The following is a 24847-nucleotide window of genomic DNA, read 5'->3' as shown; positions in this document are numbered from 1 at the left end:
AGTAGGATGACCTCCAGAACAGGTCCAGAGGTCATTCACCTTAACGCACCTTACTTATCAGAACTTCCCCTTTGAAACGGGGTGCGTTCACTGCAAGTCTGGTGTAGAGGCTTCCTGAAATCCTTGGGTTTCTCCTGTTTATGCACCCCTTCTTTGGGGCTACACGTTGGTCACGGAGCAGCCTGCCTTCCTATCTTGCCTGACCTCTGTTACTCCACGGTGACTCGGGCACAGCATGGCTCCTTCCCTTGAAAGCTGGTCCATGCTGCTGAGGACTATGAGAGAGTCAGGAGAGCCTTTCTAATAGCCACTTTCTGCATGTTCCTGCACAGCTCCCCTGATAGTCCCTGAGTACAGACGCTGGTTTTGGAGACCTACATGGTTTATCTGATCTAAAAGAGGTCTTTCCTAGGGTAAGTGACAAAGAGCAGCCATGCCTGAAGATGAATGGTCCCTTGCTGCAGCAGAACTCTGGCTGAAGCACCAGAAAACAAAGCATCACACTCTGAGAATGAGAATGCTTCTTGAAAGCAATGCTGCCATGTAGGAGAACAAAGTGGTAAACGGTTTGCTGCCCTTCACCTAAAAATCTACTGCAGGTTCCTACTATACCAAGGTATCTGATATGGAGAAAATCTAAATGGGCAGTCAAGAATGGTGGGACACAAAATATTTGGCTACCACACAGAAATGCATCCAGCCCAGCTGTGCTAAATCATGATGAATGTGAGCCCTGCCAGCTGTGGAGAAGTGCTCTGCAGCCAGCTCTTATTTACTATGGACCAACCATAGGGAGAAAAGACCACTGTTGATTTTTTAAAAAAAGAAATACGATTGCTCAGAGTCACATGTACCAAGCTAGCTTCCCCCCTTCATCTCTTCAGCTCTGCCAGGAAAACCTTCACTCTCTACTCCAGGTGACAACTTTGTTAGAAAATACATGCTTGAAAGCATGGGAAGTATTGAGTCCCAGGCACAGTACTGGTGCAGGACTGGTCTGTTTGCTGCAGCAAAGAAATATGTCAGACAGGTAGAAGATGAAGTTTGTGATACTGTTATGAAAACAATTTATTGGTGACTGTTGGCAGAGCAATGTTCCTGAAAATCCATCTCACTTTCAAAGCACGGCATTTCCAAACTGCATGGGGGCCATTGATGGCTTTTCATATGTTCATCACCTGAGTTCTCAAGAGGCACATAAGTATTTTAACCACAAAATGTGTCTGTGGAATAGGTAGGTCACAGGCACCAATTATCCTAGCGAGTGTATTACTGGTGACAGTGCCTCAGCATTTATGTGCCTGAAAAAAATAAGACCTCTTATTATTCTGCTCTAGCAATGAAAATTCACATCAGTGTAGAGAACCTGGTTTATCCTTGCTCTGATGGGAGTAGGTTGAGTCTCACAGAGCATTCAGCTGTTTTCTTGGCACTTACAGAACAGCAGAGGACACCTTTGGAAAGCTCAAATCAAGCTTTGCTGCCTCTGAAACAGATTGGATGCCAAATAAATACATGCAACTATAGCACACTACGCCCCAGCCAACATTTGCGAAGTTAACAATTCAGGTTTTCACCTCAGGGAAACCTGGATGTTAAAACTTTAGCCATCCCCCTCTTTCTATGGCTTCCCTCCCTCCCAGTCCCACTCCAGCTTCTGCACAGACGGATAGAAGGCAGGGAGCAGAGTCTCAGAGTGACCTGTGGTGTTACTGCATGGGGGTGCCACGGGATCTGCTGGCTAAATGGCAGCCCCAGCCCTATGACCATGCAGCCATAGCTCAGATGGCCAAGGGAGTGAGCAAGGGAGGGGTGGAGGTGTTGGGCTGAGGCATCTCTGGTAGGCAGGCTCACCTGCTGCTGACATGGCACGGGGAGGGTGATGCTGCACACAGGTGTGCAGCCACCTGCCAGGAAGTCAATGGGCGTTTTGTCACTGTGGTAGCTAAAGAGAAACAAGTGCTGCTCTCTTGGGTTTAACTCCTTCTGGTTCTATTCATCAAACAGGGCTCAGATGTGTTCCCTACTCATTTCCTCAAAGTGCTTCTGAGACGGCTGCTTGGGGAGCTGCAGATGTGACAGTGAGTTCTTTTAGAATTCACTTCTAGGTTGATCCAGCCAATATTTTAATTGTATAAGGACTTATTTTATTAATCTCCTTGGAGAATGTCTATGTTCATGTTTAACAAGAGGCAGGTTTGGTGTTGAAGGAATAAAGATAAAAAGGTTCTTTCAAAGGGCATAATGTGCACCTTTGTTTGTACTTCCAATAAATCCCTCTAGATGCAGCTGTTGATAGCACTCTATACTTGTATAAATCACCAGTAACATGTATTTTGAGAGTTTAGCTTTTGCTTAGCTGTTCTCCCTTCAGCGTTTATGCCATTCACAAATAAATAGTGTCTATTTATGCAAGAAATTCCTACTGTATTGAAGCAATACCTGAGACTGTTAAGGTGCAATTAATTTTAATGCAGAGCATTTCCATTACCTGGCTGACAGGGCAGCTCTGGTCACACTGGCACACCAGAGTGGGCAACACACTGTGCAAGAGTGGCGAATACAAGTGAGTAGGGCCATGAACTTTCAGAGCCACTTTTGTTGCCAAACCTGCTGTATGGTGGAAACACATCCTCAGTCTTGCATGAAAGCTCTTTATGTACAGCCTTTTAACAACAGACTGTACTCTCTAAGATATTTACAAGTGAATTAATGGGACATGACCAACCTCATGAAAAGCTAATACCAAAAATGTCTGAATCTCTTGGGTCACTTCAAATATGCCAGTCATGCTACTTAGGGCAATATAGTATATAAAACTATTGCACTCAAGTCTCTGGTGTTGGCTGCAGCTTAATGAATCCACAATGATCCATCTCTATCAGTAGTGATGAATACTGTACCTTGGGGAGATGTGGGGCTTTAAGACAAAAAGGGGCTTAAGACACCACATGAACATAAAAGATAAAAAGAAATAATTACAGGGAAGGATTTATACAGTTCTGGAAGGGAATCTTTTAGTGCATTAATATCTAACAGGCAAGGAGACTTTTTCTTTTGAAAAAAAAACCAAACCAAACAAAATACATAGCTTAAAATGGAAGAGCTGAAGATGCAGTAGGAGGATTAGAGTGTAGGGGCTGCTGAGTCTAATGGCAGTTGCAAGGTTTGCAATTAGTATTAACACAAATGAGAAACAAAATCTGTAGAATACTGCTTTAATTTTAATACAGCGTTTAATATGACACTACAGTCTATAACACAGACCTGCAATCAATCCAAGTAACAAAACTGGCATTTCTTTTTCTCAAATTTGTCTCCTGGTGCTTGGCTTTCAGCTGTATGGTTAACTCAGTGTCAGCTGCTCATTACCGTGAACAGCAATGGAGAAGCTGCTGCTTACTTCTATAAATTGCCTTCTTCATACATGACAAGAAGCTTGTGCTGCAGGAGGAATTCCAAAATTTGCTAAGGGAGCTGCACCTCCCAGCTGTTCCTCTGCAATGCTAACACAACACAGCCTGTGCATATCACAATCAAAAACATTTGTGTCATCAGAGGACCTTGGTGTCACACTGCTGAAAACAACCTAGGAAGACCTCACCCAGCTGAAAACGTTACAGCTTAGCTCTACAAGAAACTGAAATTCAGGTGGCCACGTACTGCTGGAGAGTAATGCTGCGTGTCAGTCGAACAGCCTCACAAAGGGACACTGCACCTGGCTCCAGCCCCTTCACCCAGAAGAAGCTGGCACAGGATTTCTGTTCAACAGGAAGGCTGCTTTACAGCCAAGGTGTTCCACTTTCAGGACACAGGCCTCCGAGTTCTGCCGATTGCTTTGAAAAGGGTTTAACATGCAGCCAAGAAGGTACTTGCCTCTTTTCTTACCTCTCCGTAATATGGAAATAATCACCCTTAATCACATTTGTTAAGTGCTTTGATGTGTACTGCTGCAGAAATAGTGTCAGTATTACTTGTATAGAAGTGGTTTTGGAATGAGAAGTAAAGATCAGCCCTTTCTGAAAATTATTTAAAGGGCTGCAGGTACAAATAGCCTTCCGGGTGATGGCAGCCCAGTGTTCCTGAATATATAAACACAGGGGTAACTGTGAGATTATTTACAGCCTCACGCTGTTTTAGGCATCAATTAATGGAAACTTCACAGGTCAAGAATAGTTCTTGATCATATGCTTAATCTAAGAACACATTTAAATTTAAAAGTTTCCTTGAACATGCACTATCTTAAGTGCTTTACTATACTGAAGAACTTACAGGCCAAGATGAGCACAACTGGCATCAAACACAGCTGGAGCATAACATAAATATCAACATAAATTTCCATCTCCCTGTTATCTGCATATCCAATTTGCTCTTGCAGTTGTCACAGTTGCACATATGGATGAGGGATACAGGTGCATACCTAGCATTTTAAAAAATTAAATTAATCCCCACTGATAAAATTAAGTATTATTTTGAGAACAACTTCCATATGATAACACTCAGCTTCTCGTTACAAATAAGGATATTATTATGTTGTTCAATTTGAAATGGTCTCTCTGCTCATCCATCTCCTGGTCTTTGCATTACTCATACAGTGGTAAATGTTTTATCTTTTGCTTTGGCATTTTGACATTGAAGTAAGTCTCTTGCTTCCCTGTCTGTAGGGAAATTTTCCCTTACTAGAAAAACAGGCTACTAAGGAAGAGTGCTGAGCCACGTCCCTAATATTTTGCAGGGCTGAAGGATATTAAATTCCTTCTTTCTAAGCTTCCTCCCTACCTTCATGTCAACTGGAATCACTGAAGTGATTCACACCTTCTTAAAATACAGATGAACATTTAACAGCAGCATTGATGATGACTTATACCAGAGAAAGTATACATATCATCTTTCCCACACTAGTGTTTCTCAGCTCAGCTTTTGATCCAGAACTGACTTGTCAGTTGAGTTTTCTGTAGTCAAGGACTGAGGATTAAGCAGTTCCTGTTTAATGAGGGCATGCTATTCTGAAATGATAGCTCTGAAAACAAAAGCCAAACTAGGTAATCATTGCATATTTGATATGACCAAAAAAATGTCTTTGAGGAGAGTTAATGATACAACTGAGTCTACAAAGGTTCTGTGCTGTTTGTGCCACCCCACAGCAGTAGCCATTTCAGACCAGTAAGCCACCACTGAAAAATGCCCAACAAAATATTAATTGTAGCTAAACTGAAGGGTTATGCAAAATGGAGTGCTATGATGTTAACAACAGGACAGAAGTGGCAGTAATAGGAATTGAAGCTGGACCTGGTCCTCTCTTCTCCATTCACAGTGGAAGAGTAAGGAAAACCACAGACATCAGCTCATGCCCATCATCTGCCCCTTCCTTTGTAGAAATACCTAATAACAGTGCAGTCTAAATGCAAAGGCTTTTACAGAAATCTCTGAGAATCAGGGGGAGGCCGATTTCAGAAGAAGCTGAAGAGGAGTTCACATACTCCAAGCACCACTGCAGTTACCCAGTGAGCTCCACAGAAGCACCTCACAGCCTGATGCCTCCTGCCAGAGCTGTAGTATCTGCTGGCAGAGGTGTTGGTGGTAAAGATAATAACAGCTCCAGCCTCTGCAAGGACTTCAGCTAAATCTTGGTCTGCTTGGTTGCTCAGAGGACCTTCTTGCTCTGATAACTCTGAATGTAACGTGGCCCCTAAGATTCATCCTGTGGTTTCAAGATCTTCTGGCATTTTCTTTCCACATTCTGTAGGATCATAAAATCTCTTCAGTCAGCATAAAGGATTTTAGAAAGGAGTAATTTATTGTAATCTGTGATAAATTACTTTTTATTCTCCTGTTTTCTGTTGACAATTCCTATAGTCAGAAAACCCTTTTTCAAGATTGCCAGTTTCTGGTTGGAACACTGCAGATTGCAAACCATCCTGTTTCATTGTACCTGTCTTCCAAATAGCCACCATCAATCAAACTTTAGAAATAGGAAATGTGTATTTCACCCCTCCATTTCCTCCTGACAACCATCAATTTAATGATCTCCGTTTCCATGTCTCACAACAGCAGTTAATCCCTATCAAAATTCACAATTCCAGAAGAGTTTGTAAATTCTCGTTTACTGGGAAACAGAGTATAGCCTTGCTTTCTGAAAAGCCTGAGAGTTCAATATAAATATGCATGTACTTATAGATTTCAAGTACACTTCCCTGTATAAAGCAAAAGAACTGGGCTTCAAACCACTAGCATTTGGAGATGATGGGTCACTACAGAAATTGCTATCTTCATATGCAGGGAACTATTAAGAGTGACAGTGCAGTCCCTTTTTCCCTCATGGTGCACCTCAGGCCTCATAGGATGCTGGGACCCTCATTGCAGCCTTCTGCTCCTGAACAAATTTCACAGGGCAGCACTAAATAATTTTTCCACCCTCAGAACTTCAGTACTGCTACTTTGTTTTTTAATTGCATACAGCATAAATCCCTTCATTAGTAAGGCAGCTGGCAGTGGTGAGTTAGCCTGGCAAGAAGGAGACTGAGGTCCTCTCAGTCCCTGGGCAGTTCTCAGAGCTGTATTGCAGATGGCAGCAGCTCCAAGGGGGCTGAGAATGCTGTGGCATAAATCTAGAGCTGGAGCTATACCAGCCCACACCACAGAGAATCTGACCCAAGGTTATTTAAATGACCTTAACTCCGTGTTCCTACACTATATGGACTATCTCCCCAGAGGAGACAAAAAAAAAAAAAAAGGGGCTTGTTTAGTCTAGCAAAGACAGTTGCTGCCTATGATAACCACCTTGGGGGTAAACACTGAAAACATTCTGGAGTTTATTAAAAAAAAAAAAAGAAAAAAAAACGCTATTTGAGTCAAAGGGCAATGCTGACATGTGAGCAAATGGGTATAGAATACTCGTGTAAACGGATACTGAAAACCTTGAAGTTCTCCACTGTGAGGGTATGGTGGCCCTAGGACAGTCTTCCAGTTAGAGCTGAGGACAAATAAGCTCAGCTCATTTGAAAAAGATGGTCAGCTCATTTACATGCCAGGTTACAGGGGCCTCATTAACGTGAAGCACTGCAAGATGCAGGATCTCCAGTCATAAAGGAGAAATCTGGCTGTCCCAGGAGACCTCACTTTGTTTCCATGTTCCTAAGTATTATTTGGGATTATCTGTGTCCTGGATTTTTGCTCCATGTATATGCAGGTACATTCAGGTATTTGAGCAACTGGGTAAAAGCAGAACTGCTCTCTTTTCCTGCTCCCTCCAAAGAAGAAAAGGGCTGAAACCTGTTTTCTAGAATCTCCCTTGTATTTCATATAATACTGTTGACAATTAAGTCCCCAGAGCTTTCTGTTTCTTTCTTCTGAGCATGTCTCTGTGTGTGTTTGCAAGCTGTATATTTCTCACACATCTAAAGCAGGAGACCTGAAGTAACCTCCATGAAGTAGGTGGCATGAGGGTGGTGCAAAGCAGTAGAAATAAACGAGAACGTATGAAGCTGTCATAAACCAGACCTCAATATGCTCGGTGCTGCACTTCTGCTGTGTGCTGCTACTGTCAAGGGAGTTTTTTGGGCACCAGTTTAAGCCTTTAATGGCCAAATGCTGGCGTCATCTTCTATCAGTCTGTGCTGGAGACGTGGTCCTGGCTCTCTTGAGCAGCAGGAATTCCAAAGACGCTCTTGCTGGTGATTGGAACTCCAGATACAGGCCAACAAACTGCACGTCAGACTGTAATTATTTTACAGATTGTTCTGTTCAGAAAGTGCCTGGTTTCCACATAAAGGTAAAACATCAGCTTTGTTGTTATAAGGCCTTTTGAAAGGTAGTCACATACTCCCATCACAAGTTCCTTAGGGAATACCTCTGTTTTCTGTGATGTGTTTCACCTGCTTGTTTAGGGTATGGAGACAGTAATGTGGAAGCGTGGAGGAATGTTTTATTAGGAGAGGTGAACTGCAGTTTTATGATGGTTCTGGTTTATTCATGGTTTGTATCTTGTATGTGTGCACTAAAAGAACCCCATCAACTGAAAATACTGTTTCAATAAGGGTTTATCTGCGGGTTCTCAGTGGTGATTGATCTTACCTAACAATGACGCAACTGGTTAATTGCCCAGAACTTCCATTTTATTGCAGTCTATAGCAGTTTTGATATCTGGCAAGATGTTTCACTGTGATTTTACATAATGTATTAAAAGGGAAAGATCTCAGGCAGTTAAACCGATCCAGCAGACATTACTCAGCTAAAAAATCCCCAGGAGCACAAGAGATTTCGCTGCACTGTAGCATGGTGTCTTTCCATTATGGAAACATATGCTTTCACGCTGCTAATTGAGTTTATCTGATTGTAATTTTTAGTAATTTACAATAACTTGGGAAGGAGGGGGAAACGTTGCTACTTAATGTCTGCTTGTAAGCAGTTTTCAAGACTAAGTATTTGCAGGAATTTTAGTCTCTGAAATACAGTGACAGAGCACTGAAACTTTCTCCGAGTCTCCTCACAAAGCAGCTTTATCTTGGCGTGAGCATACACACACACATGCATATCCCACACATATTTCCACATCTTTTTCCATCTGGGATGGGAAAAGACCGTCTCCCTCGTAGCATAAGATGACCCAGCCTCAGCACTCGGGTTCTGCACCAAGACAGCCAAGAGGGAGAACACGTCAGACTGGAAAGAGCGGAACCTCACCGAACCTGCAAAATCGTTTCACACCTGCTGCCAGGTGGCTATCAGCCAGCGGCGACTGCCAAGCCCCGGCGTTCCTCATGAGCCGCTGCCCAAGGGTGACCGCATACAGGCCATGAGCGCGCTCCAGGCCCTACGCTTTCCCTTCATCGGCTATTTCTGTACAACCTTATGATAAGACTTAAGGAATCATAACCATCGATGGGCGGACAAAGCCCCGCAATAGTTTTGACCACGGATTCAGCCCTGTGCCTTAAGATGTGTGGCGGCGACACGCTCTGCCCCCCCCTCCCCCCGGGGTCTGTCGGGCCGGTGTGACATCCAGCACACCCTGGCCTCCCGCCCTCACGCTTGGCCGGGCAGCGGGCCCCGCCACCAGAGGCTCCTGGAGACGTCGAGGAGGGCGGGGGGAAGCCGGCCGGATGAGGACGGGCCGGGCTGTAACGCACGGAGCGGCCCGCAGAACCTCCGCACCGAGGCGCTGGCGGCCGCCGCCCGTTCCGGCGCTGCCTGCTCGGCATCCCGGAGGCGGGCGGGCCTCCGATGCAGAAAGGATCAACCCCGCCGCGCCTGCCTTCTGGGGGAAAGGCTGGGGGGGGGGGGGGGGGTGGGGACGGCCGGGCCGAGAGCGCCTATCGGAGATGAGGGACCCGCCGCCGCCCCCCCGCCGAAGGCCAACAGCGGGACCGGCGGAAAGGGCGGGAAACCGAACGGCGGCGAGCGGGCGCTGCCGGGATTTGTAGTCAGCGGGCGGCAACCGGCCGGCCGGGGACTACACTTCCCAGCATGCCCCACGCCATTTCCCCCTCCCTCCTTCCTCTCCCCCCCTCCTCCTCCCTCCCCATTTCCCAGCCTCAGGCGCGGTCACGCTGTGTTTATCGGCGAGGCCCCGCCCCGCCGCGCGAGCGGTGGCGTCACCCTCGCGAGCCTCCCCCGCTCGGCGGGGCCCTCTCGGGTTGCTCAGCAGCCGAGGAGGCGGCGGCGGGTGGGGGGGGGAGGGAAGGGGAGGGGGAAGGGAGGGGGCTGATTAATATTCATGAGGCGCGGGGCGCGGGCGGGCGCGCGGGGGGCGGTGGCCGCCGGGTCCCTCGCCCTCTGCCTCCCTAATGGCGCTCGCGACAGCTGCGGCGCGGGGCTGAGCCGGGCGCGCGGCGCGAGGGCACCGGCGGAATGCGCCCCGCTGCTGCTACGTAACCTCCCCCGGCACGCGGCGCCGCGCTCCGCTCGGGTCGTCCCCCCGCGCCGCGCCGGGCCGCTGAGCGGCCCTCCCAGCAGGGCGGCGGCGGCGGTGGCGGCGGAGACGGCGGAGAAGACGGAGACGGCATCCCCGGCCCCGCGGGCAATGGAGCCCGCGCAACAGCGAGCGAGAGAAGAAGCCCCGGCGGCGGCGGGCGGCGGGAGGGGGGAACCGGAGAGCAGCTCCCCGGGCGGGAGGAGTCCAGCAGCGCCCGGCGCGGAAAGCGGCGTGGAGCCGTCGGGCGGCGGCGGACAGCTGGACGGCAAAGGAACCGGCGGCCCGCGGCGGAGACGAGGGGGAGCCGGCGGCTTCGCTCCCCCCGCGGCGCTGGCGGTCGGCGGGACTCAGGCGGCCCTCGGCGGAGCCGGCAACGCCAACTCCCTGCTCCTGCGGCGGGGGAGGCTGAAGAGGAACCTCTCCGCCGCCGCCTCCTCGCCCGCCGCCGCCGCTGCCCCCGCCGCCTCGCTGGGCACTCGCAGCCTGGACAGGAAAGCGCTGCTGCTGAAGCCTCCCCGGCAGCTGCAGCCCCTGCAGCCCCCGGAGCGGGACTGGGTGCGGCGGGACCTGCAGCGGGGCTGCGTTCACGTCTACGAGCGCCACATGAACTGCTACCTGCGCCCGGTGCTCTGCACCCTGGAGACCACGGCGGCCGAGGTGGCCGCCCGGCTGCAGCAGCTCGGCCACCGGGGCGGCAGCAGCGTGGTGCGGGTGCTGGGCAAGGCGGGCGCGCCGCCGCCGCAACCCCCGACCGAGCCGGCGGCGGCGGCGACCCCCGCCGAGGCACCGCCCGAGCCCGCGGCGGAGGGACAACGGCCGCAGCCCGAGGAGGAGAGGCCGAGGAGCCGGCGGGGGACGCGGGACGGGCTGGCCGGCGAAGACTGCGGGGAAGCGGCGCGGCCCGGCCGCTTGCCGCTGGGCGGCAGCGCCGAGGAGAGTGACTTGGCCGGCGGCCGGCCGAGCCCGGCGCCCTCCGACTTCAGCCCCGGGGCGCCGCCGGCCGAGCTGTACCTGGCGGGGCCACCGCTTTCTTGCCCTTCACTTCTGGGGGAGCTGGGGCCGGCCGGCTCCGACACAGAGAGCTTCAGCCCCAGCGCCGAGAGCGTCTCTGACCGGCTGGATCCCTACAGCAGCGGCGGCGGTGGCGGCTCGTCCTCCTCGGAGGAGCTGGAGGTGGAGCCGGTACCCCCCGACGGGCTAGAAGCAGGTGCAGGGCCGGGCCGGGTCCCCCCCGGCCCAGGGGAGCTGCCTCCAGGGCGGGCAGGGGGGGAGCCGGCGGGCGCGGCCGGCGGGCGGGAGCTGCCGGCGGGGGCCTCGCCTCCGGGGCCGCCCGCCCTGTACGTGCAGCTCCACGGGGAGACCAGCCGGCGGCTGGAGGCCCATGAGAAGCCGCTGCAGATCCAGAACGACTACCTCTCCCAGCTGGGCTTCCGGGACCTGTGGCGGGTACAGGAGGAGGGCATGGACTCGGAGACCGGCTGCCTCATCCGCTTCTACGCCGGTGAGAGAGGCGGCGGTCGTGGGGAGGGGGCGGCGGGCGCGGTTACCCCCACCTCCCTTCACCCCAGCCCTGCCCTTGGGGCAGCAGGCATCGGGGGGAGCGGAGGGAAGGAGGGTGGGGGAGCGGGGGCTGCCCCTCCACAGGGGCGGCCCGTGGGGCTGTCTCCTCTCCACGCCGGCAAGGTGGCCCGCGGGTGTCTCCCCGCCGGGGCGGGGCCGTTCGGGGAGGTCCTCGGCGGCGGCGGGCCGGGCTGCCCCGAAGCGGCTGCCGGGGGAAGCCGGGGCGATAGCGGGGCTCGGAAGCCCCCGCGTTGCCCCGGAGCTAACGTTGTGCCGGGGCAGCCTCCCCTCCCATCCCACTCGTGGGTGATGGAGGTCGGTCTTCTGTTGTTTCCCGTTTCCAGCAGCGGCACTGGGGGCTGGAGGTTAAACCAGCTTTAGTCCACTGCTTTCTGTGCTGAGAAGGGACGCACCGCTGTCGCTGCTAGGGGAGGGAGGGTGGGAGGCCGGTGGGAGTGTTTGCAGGATGCCGGCGGTGTGCTCCGGGAAGGCGGGATGGCTGGCATGGGAGAGGCTCCGTGCAGATTTCCTCCTGAAGTAGGTTGGAACTGTGCAGAGCGTGCAGATTCCTGAGCTGAGGAACCTGCAGACTTGGTACTTTCTGTTTGTTCCTCCCAACAGAATCTTGTACTTCGTTTTTCGTGTTGTTGGCATTTGAAGCAGTTTTCCCGTTTTTTAAGAGCTTCACTGAGAGCTTTTTAAGGGCTTCACTAGGAGGCTGAGGCAGTAATCGAGGAAAGTGCTCAGTCACAGGACGTAGCCTCTGGCAACAGGGTGGTCAAGACCTTTATAAAGAAAAAGCTTTTTAAGGCAGTTTTGCTGTCATGACTTACAGTACAGTATTTAGGGAGTGTTGAGTGGAAAAGTTGGCTCCCACGTTGTAATTATGCAACCTTCTGCAGTTTAGACAGTTTTAAAAACACCTTGTGTGTCAGGTGAATAGGTATGTATAAAATTCTTACTGTAATCTTGGGATACCTTGGGTTTCAACTACCCTGCCCAGCTCTCCAAGAAGGAGAAATTGTTAAATGTCCAAGTAGGCGTTGAAATATCTATTGAGTCTTCCTTTGAAATAGGTAGATGTTGTATCACACGATAAGGTCATGCTAGCAAAGTAGCAAATGCCAGGCATCCCCTTGCGGGGTTGGCTGAGCAGAGTGATCCTTCAGTGAACCGTGAAAATTCAGTGCTTTAACTCTGAAAAATACAGAGATTCTTCTCCAGTGAATTCCGCTGAATGTCAGAGAGAGGCGGTAATGGCGAGGTGGGAAGGAGAGCAGAATGCTAGATAAGTGCCCTGCTGTATTCAGAAGAGAATGTGGGAGTGGTGGTGAGTGGTCAGTTCAGCTTTTCTTCAGCTTTCTCAGTCGGTTGTATAATGACCTCAGCATAATGAGTGCAGAAAGTAATGTTTGTTCAAGGGATTGACAGAAGTAGGTTAGATATGTTGGAGTTGGAAAGGAGTTAATTTTTTTTTTTTCAGATTATGATGGTGGTCTGCATATTCCTCTGCTGCACTGATGGAAGTCAGCAGGTGATTCGTAAAAGGGGGATACTGCTTCCTCTATTTGTAGTCCTACTGTCAAATGGGGATGCCCAGCCACACTTTAAAATGGGACAACCACATGCCTCCTTTTTCCTCACAGGATGCATTTGAAGGAAAAAATGATTAGAAAAGGCCACTAAGCCTTGCACACAGTTATGCCTAATGGCATGTAGTTTCTATATATTAAATGATTAGTTCTGTATGTTAAATGCGAATGTTTTCCAATTCTGTTTTATTTCAGTGTCTCAACGTGGGTGCTGACACAGCTTGTTCGTTTTGGACTTCCTTGTACAAAACTTCTAAATAGAAATCTATTTCTATAAGCATTTGTAGGATTATTAAACTAATGCAAATTTCTTCTGCGAGTTCACATGTGAAGAAGTAAGGCTCTGTACTTCAAAAGTGCAGTGTTTTTTGAAATCTTTATCTCTTTGAGGGGATCTGCGATGAACATCTAAAACACCTGTGATCAGGTGCTTGTAGCAGAATGATTGCAGCATCTAATGTACCAGACCAGCCAAAACCAGCTAAGAAAATATTACTGATGTGTAATCATTCCGATTTTGTGTAACTGTCTTGGCAAGTAATCTCTGCTTCCTTACTTTATATTTCCCCCAACCCCTCCTGCCAAAGATGAAAGGGAGAGAAGGAGAGGCACTTAAGAAAGAATACATATTGCAATAAACTGGAAGGGGGAGTGGTTTTTGGCTCCAAAGTTCAGGTGTTTTGTTTAGGAGAGGTACCTTTTTTATTAATGATCCTCCAGGATCATACCCTAAGGAAAGCTTTAAAAGAGTGATTTCCTGTTTGCCTGGGACTTCATTGGTTTAAGCAGCCTGGCTTGTCCCAGTGGACAAAGAACCACTAGCATCTCTATCCCTGTAATTTCCTGCAAGCTGTCTCAGTAGGATTTGGTGATCCTGGTCTTGTACCGATATAAAATGGCATAAACCTGCTGCGGATTTATGCATTGCTTCTGAAAAGAATTCTTCCACCTAAATCCCTTTGGAGAAGAGAGCATAGTGGTAACTGTTTTATTTCTGGGGAGAGAGTTTTAAGAATGGAAGATTGCTGTACTGCAGCTTAACATTACAAATTCCAAATAAGCTGATACATCCAGTAATTTTTGTGGTCGCTGTAGGTCAGTAATTTATCTAGTTGTGGAATCTGGAAAATACATATTTAAAAAAAAATTGGTAGAAGAACTGCAGATAACCCAGATTCTTTACTACAACAAAACAACATTCTTAATGAGTAGCAGTCCACAAAAATTATGTAAGTGAAATAGCTGTTCTTTTAATACAGCATTCCAAATTTGAAAGCCCCTGACATGAGAATGTAGTACTAGGAAGGTAAAACTGCTTCTGTCTCCTTGGTTTGTTTCAAAGTGTGGTTCGTGCATCCTTATCTTCTCTCCTTTTCTTACTCCGAGTGTGAGTGGTGGTTCATTTCTTCAGTCTCTTGACTCTGAGCATTAAACAGATAACACCGTTGCTAAAGCAAAATCTCTTGCAGCTTTAAGGGTCTGATCCTTCTCTCTCTTAACATCAATTTGAGCAGAATTGGGCATTAGTGACTGGTCATGCATGTCAACTTTTCTCTCTGTCGAAATCTATCTTAACAAAAGATATTGTTCTCAAGGTTTGAAATACTTAATTTCTATTTAAAAGGTTATGGTTAAATAGCTTTCTGCTGAGATATTTCGTTACTGAGTTATGGAACTGTATAAGGTTCCATAGTGCAATTACAGTTGTGATATTGTCACTGGGAGACTGATTAGGTCAGACTTACTAAACTATTACTAAAACCACAAGAGTGGCTGGAATCCAGGAGGCTTCTCACAAACAAGTTATAGTATTCCTTACTGCTCTGTAAAAATAATTTTTGTAAAGCATCAGTTCTCCCACTGGCCTTCACTTCTCCATAACTTGCAGGTAGAAGGAAAAATAGATAAATACACTAATCTCATGATTTTAAAATTGATCAGCTACTTGTTTATTTTGAGACTTTAGATAAAAAAAACCAATAACATAGAATAATGTTCAGTGCTGTGCTTTTGAGCATCTGCATGGCAAGGAGCATGAGTAACATGATCCCGGTCTTGAAGACTGGTTCAGTACAATGGGTGTTTGAGGCTTTTTTGTTTTATTACTGAAAGGTGATGTTATTTGTGATTCTGGCACCTGGCCACCATTAAATTCTGTTCTCTTTGATGTGACATAGGGCTTCTGCACCTGCTGGTGTCATCAAATATATCACTTTTCAGAAGATGGTTGCCTATAGGCAGAATACTAAGAAATGCCAGATGTAATTAGTGGTGTTAATTTTGCAATTGGCTGTCAGGTCTTAGTTTGGAAGAGATGCTTTTTTGCTTGTGTGACAGTTTAGATAGCTATGAGGCAAAGCGAATCCACCTTTACCTTAATTTTCATTACAAGAAATGTTAATCTGCCCGGTCTGAAGATAAGAGTGGGAAGATCTAGTGTCAGGATCAGTTGCAGTGATCTAAGAAATTGTTTGTTTGGTTCTTTTTATTTATTTATATATGTTTTCTTTTAAATGCACTCAGTAGTTGGGGTCACACCAAGACTTCCAAGTAGATGGATGAAAACATGGTTTTAGACACTTGCTTTTATATGAAAACACCGTAAACCTGGCTGTACTGAGTTTTGTGGAGTGTAAATTGTGTTGAATCACTAGCTGCTTGTTGCACTACTTGGTGAATAACTCAGTTCAGAGACTTAGTACTTCGGTAAACTCAATTTAAGATGATTAGGTGCCATTTAAGGTGGGAAAACATGCAAAGACAGACCTGGTTCTTCTCTAAAAGTAGGAGAACAGTTATGCCATAAGGAGTTCCTGTCTTCGGTGCACTGACTTCGTTCTGAAATACGGTATCTCGTTTAACATGAAATAAATTAACTCGCGTTACTGTGGATGGATGTTTTTTAAACAGATGTGATTGGAAAGGAGAGGTCTCTCTGAACTTGTCTGAGATAGAAAGAAAGAACAACCTCTGCCTAGAGCTGCCATGATTGGTTTTCTTCCTGTTGTGACTCAGATGTACGTTCTTTTACATAGTAATAATGTATGTGTTGACATCTTCGAAGAGAAGTACTACCTAAAATTTACCACTTTGAGAAACTGTCTCATTTCATTTACATAGTGTGTTTAAATGCAAGCTTTGTCCTTGATGGGACTAAAGCAGTGAAATTTCTAGTCCTGTTCAGCAGGGAAGTTTAAAATGTCTGTGGTGCTGTTGGCTGGCCATATGCACAGCTGCATGCTTATCTCTTTACTGTTGGAATGGGGTCCCTAAGGTAGGTGGTTTTGGGGCTCAGAGGTGCCATGGCCTTCCCTTCCTCTCAGAAAGAGCCCTGCAGATAGGGCTGGAATGCTGGTGGGACCACAGCTGAGCTTTGGTATGCAGCAGCTGTTAAGTACAGTAGTTTTTGCAGCTTTTAAATTCTCTTGTACTTCTGGCTAGCATCCATAATTTAAGTATGTGTGAAGTACCAACACGGGAGATTTTAGTGTGATGTACATAAGAGTTACTATTTATACACTAAATATGTAGTACCTAAAGTGGTGCATCCAGGAGCTGAATTTCCTCACTGTTGCAACATGGAATGCAGCATTCTCTTTTTTGTTTTTTTTTTTTTTTTTTCTTTTTTCTCTTTGTGTGTTGATGCTATCCCTATTTCCATATGTTACCAGCTTTTTTTTTTTTTGCTTTTTTTTTTTTTTTTTTTTTTTGTGAAACTGTGCATAAGCATCCCCTTGATAATGAAACTGCCGATATACCTAAAAGCCCTTGTGCAATTAAAGCATCCATCTGTTCTGTTAGGACACTGACAGACTGCTATGCATCTAAAGCACTCTGTGGTTTTTGGAAAGATGCTACTTAATAGTGTAAAAAAGAAACACTGATTTTGAGTGTTAGCGACCGGCACGCCATTCTTAAAAGCCAAAAATTTTGTAGTTTTATAAAACAATATAAAGAGAGGTTTCTTTGTTACCCAAGTGATCCTCTACAAAAGATGCCAGTATAAAAGACCATGTCTGAGAAGGTCAGTTTGAAAAGTATAGAATTCGTAGAACAGAAGCTTAGAGAGAGAAATCCTGATGAGTACCACTTGTTACACTCAGATGTTTAATTTGGAGGCAACCTGCGCCTCACATGCTTACAACTGTATTTCCCTGTGCATTTAAGGAATATTAATTTTGAATTGACTGTTTAAACTATTAGTACCTTTGTTTAGAAAAAAGCAAAAACAAAAATGAAAGGCTGACTTTTTGTTGGACACTAGAAGCAAAGATACTTCAACTTAGTCTTCAGTGCTTCATTATTTCACTGCTTGTGGAATGTAGTACACTGGCATTTTAAAGCAGATAAATCTGCAAGTGTATTTGTTTTCAGACTCCCTTTACTCAGTTTTATTCCTCTATTTTAGGATTTTTGCTCAAATGAGGATTTGCACTCTGTGAAGCCCTATGTCTGAAGTAGCCCTGTAATAACTATTCTTTGGCCTACAGAACTGAATATTGGGTTTATGTTTGAGGCTTTTTGGTGAGGTCTCTTTTTTTTGTGTGGATTCCAATGGAATTGACTTTGGTGCTTGGAGTCAGTTGCAATTGGTGTGGGGAAGCTAATTCTAGTGAAAGACGTTTAAAAGAAATGCAACCAACATTTGTCAACGACTAACAAGTTTTAAACTCACTGAAAAATATATGTGTCTTAATATTTTTCTAGGTTTGGCTGTGATAGGAATTCTGAAACACTGAGCTCTTCAAGATATTTAAGAAACTTCACAGGAAGTCATTTGAAAATGACGTCTTCATTTAAAAATTAATAACCTTTTGTTTATAATAATCATCTGTGAGGTTGGAAACCTAAGTTAAAATTCCAACAGCCTGTAGTGATGGAACTGTGTATAGATTTGAGGTTTTCAAGATCTACAAATTTTATGTCAAAAAGCTTTAGTGAAAATTATAGATTTTCAAGTTCATGCTTCACTCAAAAGTGCCTTATTTCACTGGTAACATTTGCCCTTCAAATAACTTTTCTGGACAGTTGAGTTAGCTGCAGCATTACTTTATGGAGAGAATAATTTTTACATTTTTCACTATAAAATACCTTGTATTTGGTCTAGAATAATTTTTTTCCAATGAGGCTGGCATTTGTCCAGTTACACTATCTTAACATAGATACCTTTTTCTGAAAATAACTAGTGGCAAATTCTAATTAAACATCTTCCCACTGATTGATGTTAAGTATTGAAGCCATCTTAGATATTGGATAATTTTAAACTTAAGCCTTTTCGTTTATGTTATTCTGTAATTGAATCTTAATTTACTTTTTGTCATATGTATGCAATATGATGAATTTTTGCATGAAAAGAATAGACATCACTTGCCTGCTGGAACGCAGCAGCTGTTCGAACAGCACAGAGGGATGTATATGGATTGGAAATGAATAACAGTATTGTGTCCTGCTGAAATTCCATTCAGGATTTCAGGTAGGCAAAATTAATAGTAAAACCAATTTTCTGTGGTGTCCATGCTGTGGCACATCCACTTTGATGGTTTTTGTTTGTTTGTTTTGTTTGATTTTTTTTTTTTTTTTTTGTAACAAAACAAACCCAAGAACCAGGGGCACTGATTGCCATTTGGAATCCTGTCTGTAAGTTACCACTGCTGTGGTCACCTCCTCCATACCTTCTGCTGCTGTCAGATAAAATCATGTAAGTTACGTAAGTTGATAGGCCAGATTCTTCAGGCCAGTTGCCACAATCAGGATTCCTCTTGCTTCCCTGTTGAGCTAGCTAGCTATTCCTCACCCTCTGGGTCTGATGGCTAAGTCTGCTCCTGTGGTTGTGGTTAAAAATCTGGAAGAATGGGAATGTTGCAGCATCTCTTTGAGGTTTTTGTGCCCCCTCCCTCCTACTATATGGGGGGCAAAAATTGTTCTCTGAAGAACATTGCATTTAAAAATGACAACTGTTAAATCAGGACAAAAGACCTCCTGGAGTGAAAAGTCATTTAATTTCACAACATACCATGCTATTCTTTGAAGCTTTTTCTGTTGATGGGGAAGTAAAATTTCTTCCAGCTGGCTCTGACTTATTTGAAGGGATGCTGAAAATACTCATTGCCCAACTAACTGTGTGTTCTTCAGTTTGACAGCTAAGAATAACTATTTATATATTGATGTAAAATACTGTGTTTCAGGGGATTTTTCTCTCCAATTTTATCTAGCTTAATTCCTGGTGGTAAAGGAAAAAAAAAGTATTTAAGTGAAAAAGATTATTAAAATTTTTTACCTTCGGCCCACAAAAAAATGTTAGCTTGGCCTTTTGCAGGGTATTAATTGTTTCTGGTCTTGCCCAGTGGCCACGGGAATCTTCACTAGACTGAATTGTATTCTTAATTCTCTGAGCCGGTTCCTCTCATCTGCAAGCACTCCAAGTGCCGTGCCAACTTATTTAAATAAAGACAAAACAGTGGGCCTTGGTCCAAGGGGTAACGAGGAGCTGGAATGCCTTTGAAGTTCAGGACCCCGTGCTGTAGGTGCGATTTACATAAACCTCATTCTGTAATGTGAATGCAGTTTCTCTTCTTGTTTGTTCCATTTATGAATCTTTGTGTCCAAAGAGAAAGAGATAGTGAGACCTGTAATTAAGATAAGTACCAGGCCACTCCTTTTCTGAATGCGTGCTCTGGTGAGGAGAGAATTTCAGATGCAGCATTAAGGGCAGAACAAAACCTGTGATTCAGGCACCTTCAGTTCATGAGAATAATACCAACTTTTTTCCTTTGAAAAGGCTGCATGCTTCTTTAAACAATAACTATGCCTAGGTCAACCTATTATTTGCTTTAAAATAAATGTTACAGAAAAGCTTAGTGTTCTTACTAGCAACTATTTTGCTTTTATGTAAGCCATAGATGGTCTTTATCTAAGCAGCTCTCAGTTGTAAAGCTACCTTGAACCTCTTAAGTTTCTAGGTGGGCTGTGAGTTTTCTGATCAGAATTTCACACAACGAAAGTCTGCTGTTCTCAAACACTTGTGTTTTCTTCCTATCTGATCCACTCTAATAGTTTTTTTTAAAATAAGATATTAAGTAGTAGCAGCAGAGCTAACTGTATGTGCAGTCTGCTTGCTCGCAAGATGTACCAGTGACTTCTTATCACCCGTTATTTTATGATCATTGACTCAAGTTGTTAATGATGGAGGAAGATTTTTCTTTCTACTGTGTGTTACTTGACAGGACAGACAGACTGACCTTCAGGTTGCAACAGTCTCCCTTAGCAGTAAGAGGCAACCTAATGCTGTATGTTAGTATTGGCTTTTTGCATCTACATGTCTTTGCTTTCATGCTATAAAGCTTGCCTGTTGGAATAAGAAAGTTAATGACAAAAACCATTATGAATGAAGTAGCAGTACACCTGGAAGAGGGCTGGCATGTGTAATGTACTGAAGTTAACAGGCTAGGAGCTCTTGGTTTCTTCTGGTACCAGTATTGTGTGGCTGCAGACATGAGGGCAAGATAGTTCTCAGGTTGCAAATGAAATGTTTCTCAAAGTGCAGTTAATCACATACGTGTGAGAGATGCAATTTTGCATTTCAGAAATGCCAACAGGAGCTTTTTGAAAGCTGTTTTTCAGTCCTAGAGTTGAGGATTTTTCATGTATTGTCTTGGTAAAAGCATGGAGCTCATAATGTGGTGTTGTGGATTAAAATTTCAACAGGTAAGAATAAGCTTGATATTACATCCTTTCGGAGCAAGTAGTCAACCTTTTCTGTCTTGGGTGTTCCAGCTAATAAAACAAGACTGGTGAAAATGGGAATTTGAATTCTTTGACATGTCCAAGCTCTGTGAAGTGGCTGTAGACATGTAGACATGTGTTATCTTTTTTTTTTTTTTTTTTTGCATAAAAGTCATGTCCCTTATCTGTATCAACCAAAATAGAATCTGTAGCCTCTATATGTCCTGCGAATAAATGGAAGATTAATGTGATGCATTTCAGACTATTAAATGCAGAAAGTGTTTCCATTTAATAATTTTAGAACAATGGTACAATGTGTAGAAGTATATTAATTCCTTTTAAGATTAGGCTATAGCACTGAGAACTGCTTGGTTTGTCTCTCTTTAATCTTCTTGGTAAAATGACAGCTTTAATTCCTGCTAATACGAGAAGAGTACATTAAATTATCTTCCTTTGTTTTGCTTACGGATTCCATCTTGGAAGTGTCTCTTGTAAGAAAAATGTCTCGGAATGTTTCTTTTGTAAATCCATGTGATAAAGATCCTGGTTTATTTTGCAGCTTCCAGCTTTTTTCCTCATAATTGAAACTTAGAAAAAAAATATGCTGATCAGTATCGTAAGATATTGTAGTACAAAGATTAAGAGGCTTTGTATCCTGCAGTGAGCTAAGTCATACTCCTTCTGTCAGTGTCAGAGTAAGTGTTGCTCTGGAGAAAATGCACTACTAGAGCCTGGGACAGCTATTGAATTGGCAACACTGGGTCAGGTACTGCCCTTCATGTAGTGCTCCACTGGAGTGTGAGCAGTTTCAGAACTTACTGCTGCTTCAGTTTTGCATTAGAAGGAGGTATATTTAGAGTTCTTGGCAAACAACTGTTATTACTTACACTGTGGAAACAGGAGAATGCAGATTTGTCACCTTAGTTGAGAACAGCACGGGCTTGAGACTGTCAGCAGGCTGCAAAACAGATCAGCTGTAGATCCTTTCAGCCTAGAATACGCAGTTAAGCACTTTTCTGCCTTTATACTTTTTTATTTTCTCCTTCTTTATTCTAAAGGAAGCGTTGGGGAATTCTTGGCTTCATTGCCAGCTCATCCATTTTGTAAAAGTTTAGTCATCTTGAAGATTTTTAGGGGTTTTCTCTGCAATGCCCATTTATCGGTATGATTCTTTGTGTTTCTCCTCCTTGTATCTGTAAAGTTTTTAAGGAAAAAGTACCACTGCATTACTTGTGGAGAAGAGCATTCATTCTAGCATGATTAACACAGGTCTGCAAAAATAAGCAAAATATTCTTCACAAAGCCACAGTATATAGCTACTACCAATTTCCTACCAATTGTTTTCTCTGTATATGTTAACAGTGTAGGGTCAGGTATTGATGTAATCGAGAGTAATGGAAAAAGCAAAGCTTCAAAGGGGTTTAAGGTGTATTGTATCTTAATATTACAGGAGCAAAAAAAAGTTTGTTTATTTTTTTGTTTAAACATAAAATCCTGTGTCACCCAGCAGCGCATCTCTTGAAAATGTAGGATTTTAGAAGGATGTGTCCCACATAATGTAAAAGTGCTTCTCTGTAGGAATTTGTGAACAGATTTCTGAAATAAGGAAAAATCTTGCTAATCTTACTATGCTAATTTTGCATAGTAAGAATTGCAGCTGACAGTAGAAGAGTTCATGCTGTTACAGTCTTGGAACCTAAAATTGAATGTACCGAATTTTTAACTTTATACCAACTTGTAAACTGTGGTATTATGTGTGGCACATCCGGAAGGTTTACTCTCTTTAGGAATGTGTATAGCAAACATGGGGGAATTTGAGCATTTGGCACTGCTTTTTTTCTTGCCTGTCACCAGCTAAGGTAGGCATGATCAACTGGTCAAGTTAAAAAAAAAAAATACAGTTAGAAGTAATTGTCCTTCCTGAAATGTGAAGGAAGGTCCTGTTAAGGAATATGGTACAGAGTAAATCTCGTCTCCTCTTGCAGCCCAGAGAAAGGATGGATTCCCTGTAAGAAGGTTCTGGAAACTCAGTGTGCAAACTTTTGCTCAGGAGAGGGTTGCATATGCATACCTCTCTACTGTGCTCTCATGAAACCCCACCAGGAGTACTGTGCCCTGTTCTGAAGGCCCTCATGTAAGGTCATGAGGAGCTGTTTCAGCAAGTCCAGAGAAGGTCCATGAAGATGATCAGAGAGCTGGAGTACTTCTGTGAAGACAGGATGAGAGAGTTGGGGTTCTTCAGCCTGGAGAAGAGAGGGCTCTGGGGAGACATTATAGCTGCCTTGCAATATCTGAAGGGGCCTACAGGAAAGCTGGGAAAAGACTTTTCACAAGACCATTGAGTGATACAATGAGGGGTAAGGGCTTTAAACTGTAAGAGGGTAGATTTAGATTAGACATTAGGAAGAAATTCTTTAGTGTGAGGGTGGTGAGACACTGGCACAGGTTGCCCACGGAAATTGTGGCTGCTGCCTCCCTGGAATGCCAGGTTGGATGAAGCCTTGAGCAACCTGGGCTGGTGGGAGGTGTCCCTGCCCATGCAGGGGGTTGGAACGAGATAACCTTTAAGGTTCCTTCTAACCCAAACCAGTCTGTGATTCTGCTTGTTGCTGGTAAATGCAAGAACATTTGTAATTCTGGTAGGGATGCACTGGTATGATGTCTTAATTGTGTGAAGTTCTTAATCATACTGCACTTATAAAATTTCCAGATGTTGCATTGCCACTTCAAGTTTGTTTGGAGGCTGTGCAGGATGGCAAGTCTTAATCAGAGATGTTATTTGGCATTCTCTTCAGTTGGTCCTTTGGCACTTAATGGGTTTTTGGTGGCACTGGCTTTTTTCACATTGAGGCTTCACTTTTGCTCATCTCTGTATTGCTCATATCCACTGATTTTTCTACTTACGTAGGGCATGTACTCTGCTGAAAACACTGAGCCTCTCTCCATAAACATGGTTATACTGCTTTTCAGAAAAACGTGTAACTGTTCAAAGATGGTCAGAGACTAATGTCTAAATGTCATGCCTAATGTAGGTACTGTCCACACTAGAAATAAATGCTGTGGCATAAATTTGATACTAAACTTTTCATAGTAGAAATGTATGAATTTATTGTTTTCCTGTACAGCAGCAGGGTAATAGTGCAATATCCCTATTTCCCTAATGAAGTATTAGAAAAACATTGCCTTTAACATCCCATTTTGTATTCTTGAAATCTCTTGAGCATTTGCTATTCTGTGCTGGAATTACTGTTGTCCTTTTGGCAACTCTTCTTCAGGAGATTGTACCCCCATGAGACACTCTGCAGGCAGATGTGCCTGGCTTCTTCACTTTCAATGTGAATATTTGTTAGCTTCCCTTCTTGTTAGTGAAAGACATGCCAGTGGCTAGTTATAAGTCTCATTAGGCCATGTTGGCAGGGCCACTAATCTGAGCATTTCACTGCATTTTGAATTGATAGAGGGGCTGTCACCTTTCTGGCAAGGGACAAGGGTGAGGTGCTGGTATCAGTAGAGGTGTCGTGTGTACCAGGCTGAGTTCCTGAAGCAGGGCTAGATAAGCTGTAAAAATGAGTATGCTGTGGAGGTTACTTCAGTCTTTCTCACCATGTGCTAGTCTCACCCTGTCTGTTTTCTTGAGTGGTTGTGAAGCTGTGGAGCAGATCAGAGCTCTCAGGAAGCTGTTCTGGTTTTGTTTCCCAATGACCAATTGGTGAGTGCATTCTTCCCTTGCAAGTTACAGAGGGAGGGAAGATAGTATGACTGGAAAAAAATAGTGTTTGTCATCTTGCTGTCTGCTAACTGTTATTATTCTTATTTTAATGTGCATGCTTTACTTTTTGTGTGGGCAGCTGAACAGAAATGAGGATCTGAATGCCTGTGTGAGGGTGCAGCTGGTTGGGAGTTGAAGGTAGAGTGGCAAATAGACTTGTAGCTCTTTGGCAAGTGTCACGAGCCTCCTGGTGAATGAAGAGCAAGGGTAGAATCCCGAGAGGATGAAGAAGCATGGTTTACCTGCACACTCTCTGGTGAAGGCTCCTGCCCAGAGGCAGAGCAGTGCTGT

General features: G+C 44.9%; 1 protein-coding gene and 1 long non-coding RNA gene across 3 annotated transcripts in view; both read left to right on the top strand.

Annotated features, from left to right (window-relative positions):
* Positions 1-99: 99 nt before the first annotated feature.
* Positions 100-6840, top strand: LOC139792793 (uncharacterized). Of its 2 annotated transcripts, none has more exons than XR_011724397.1 (2): positions 100-413; positions 3339-6840. It is a non-coding gene; the product is annotated as an uncharacterized lncRNA (long non-coding RNA). The 2 variants fall into 2 exon arrangements; XR_011724398.1 differs by lacking the exon at positions 100-413 and adding an exon at positions 1829-2081.
* A 2870-nt stretch (positions 6841-9710) lies between these two features.
* Positions 9711-24847, top strand: part of PHLPP1 (PH domain and leucine rich repeat protein phosphatase 1) — a 136260-nt gene continuing 121123 nt past the window's right edge. The window contains exon 1 of the mRNA XM_071736602.1: positions 9711-11414. Coding sequence (XP_071592703.1) covers positions 9716-11414 — 1699 coding nt within the window. The 5' untranslated portion in view covers positions 9711-9715. The remainder of the gene's footprint in view (positions 11415-24847) is intronic.

The sequence above is a fragment of the Heliangelus exortis genome, chromosome 2 (genome assembly GCF_036169615.1).
Source record: "Heliangelus exortis chromosome 2, bHelExo1.hap1, whole genome shotgun sequence".
In the NCBI taxonomy this organism is placed as follows: domain Eukaryota; kingdom Metazoa; phylum Chordata; class Aves; order Apodiformes; family Trochilidae; genus Heliangelus; species Heliangelus exortis.
Note: the sequence above shows the minus strand (reverse complement) of the source record. Positions and strands in the feature narration are given on the sequence as shown.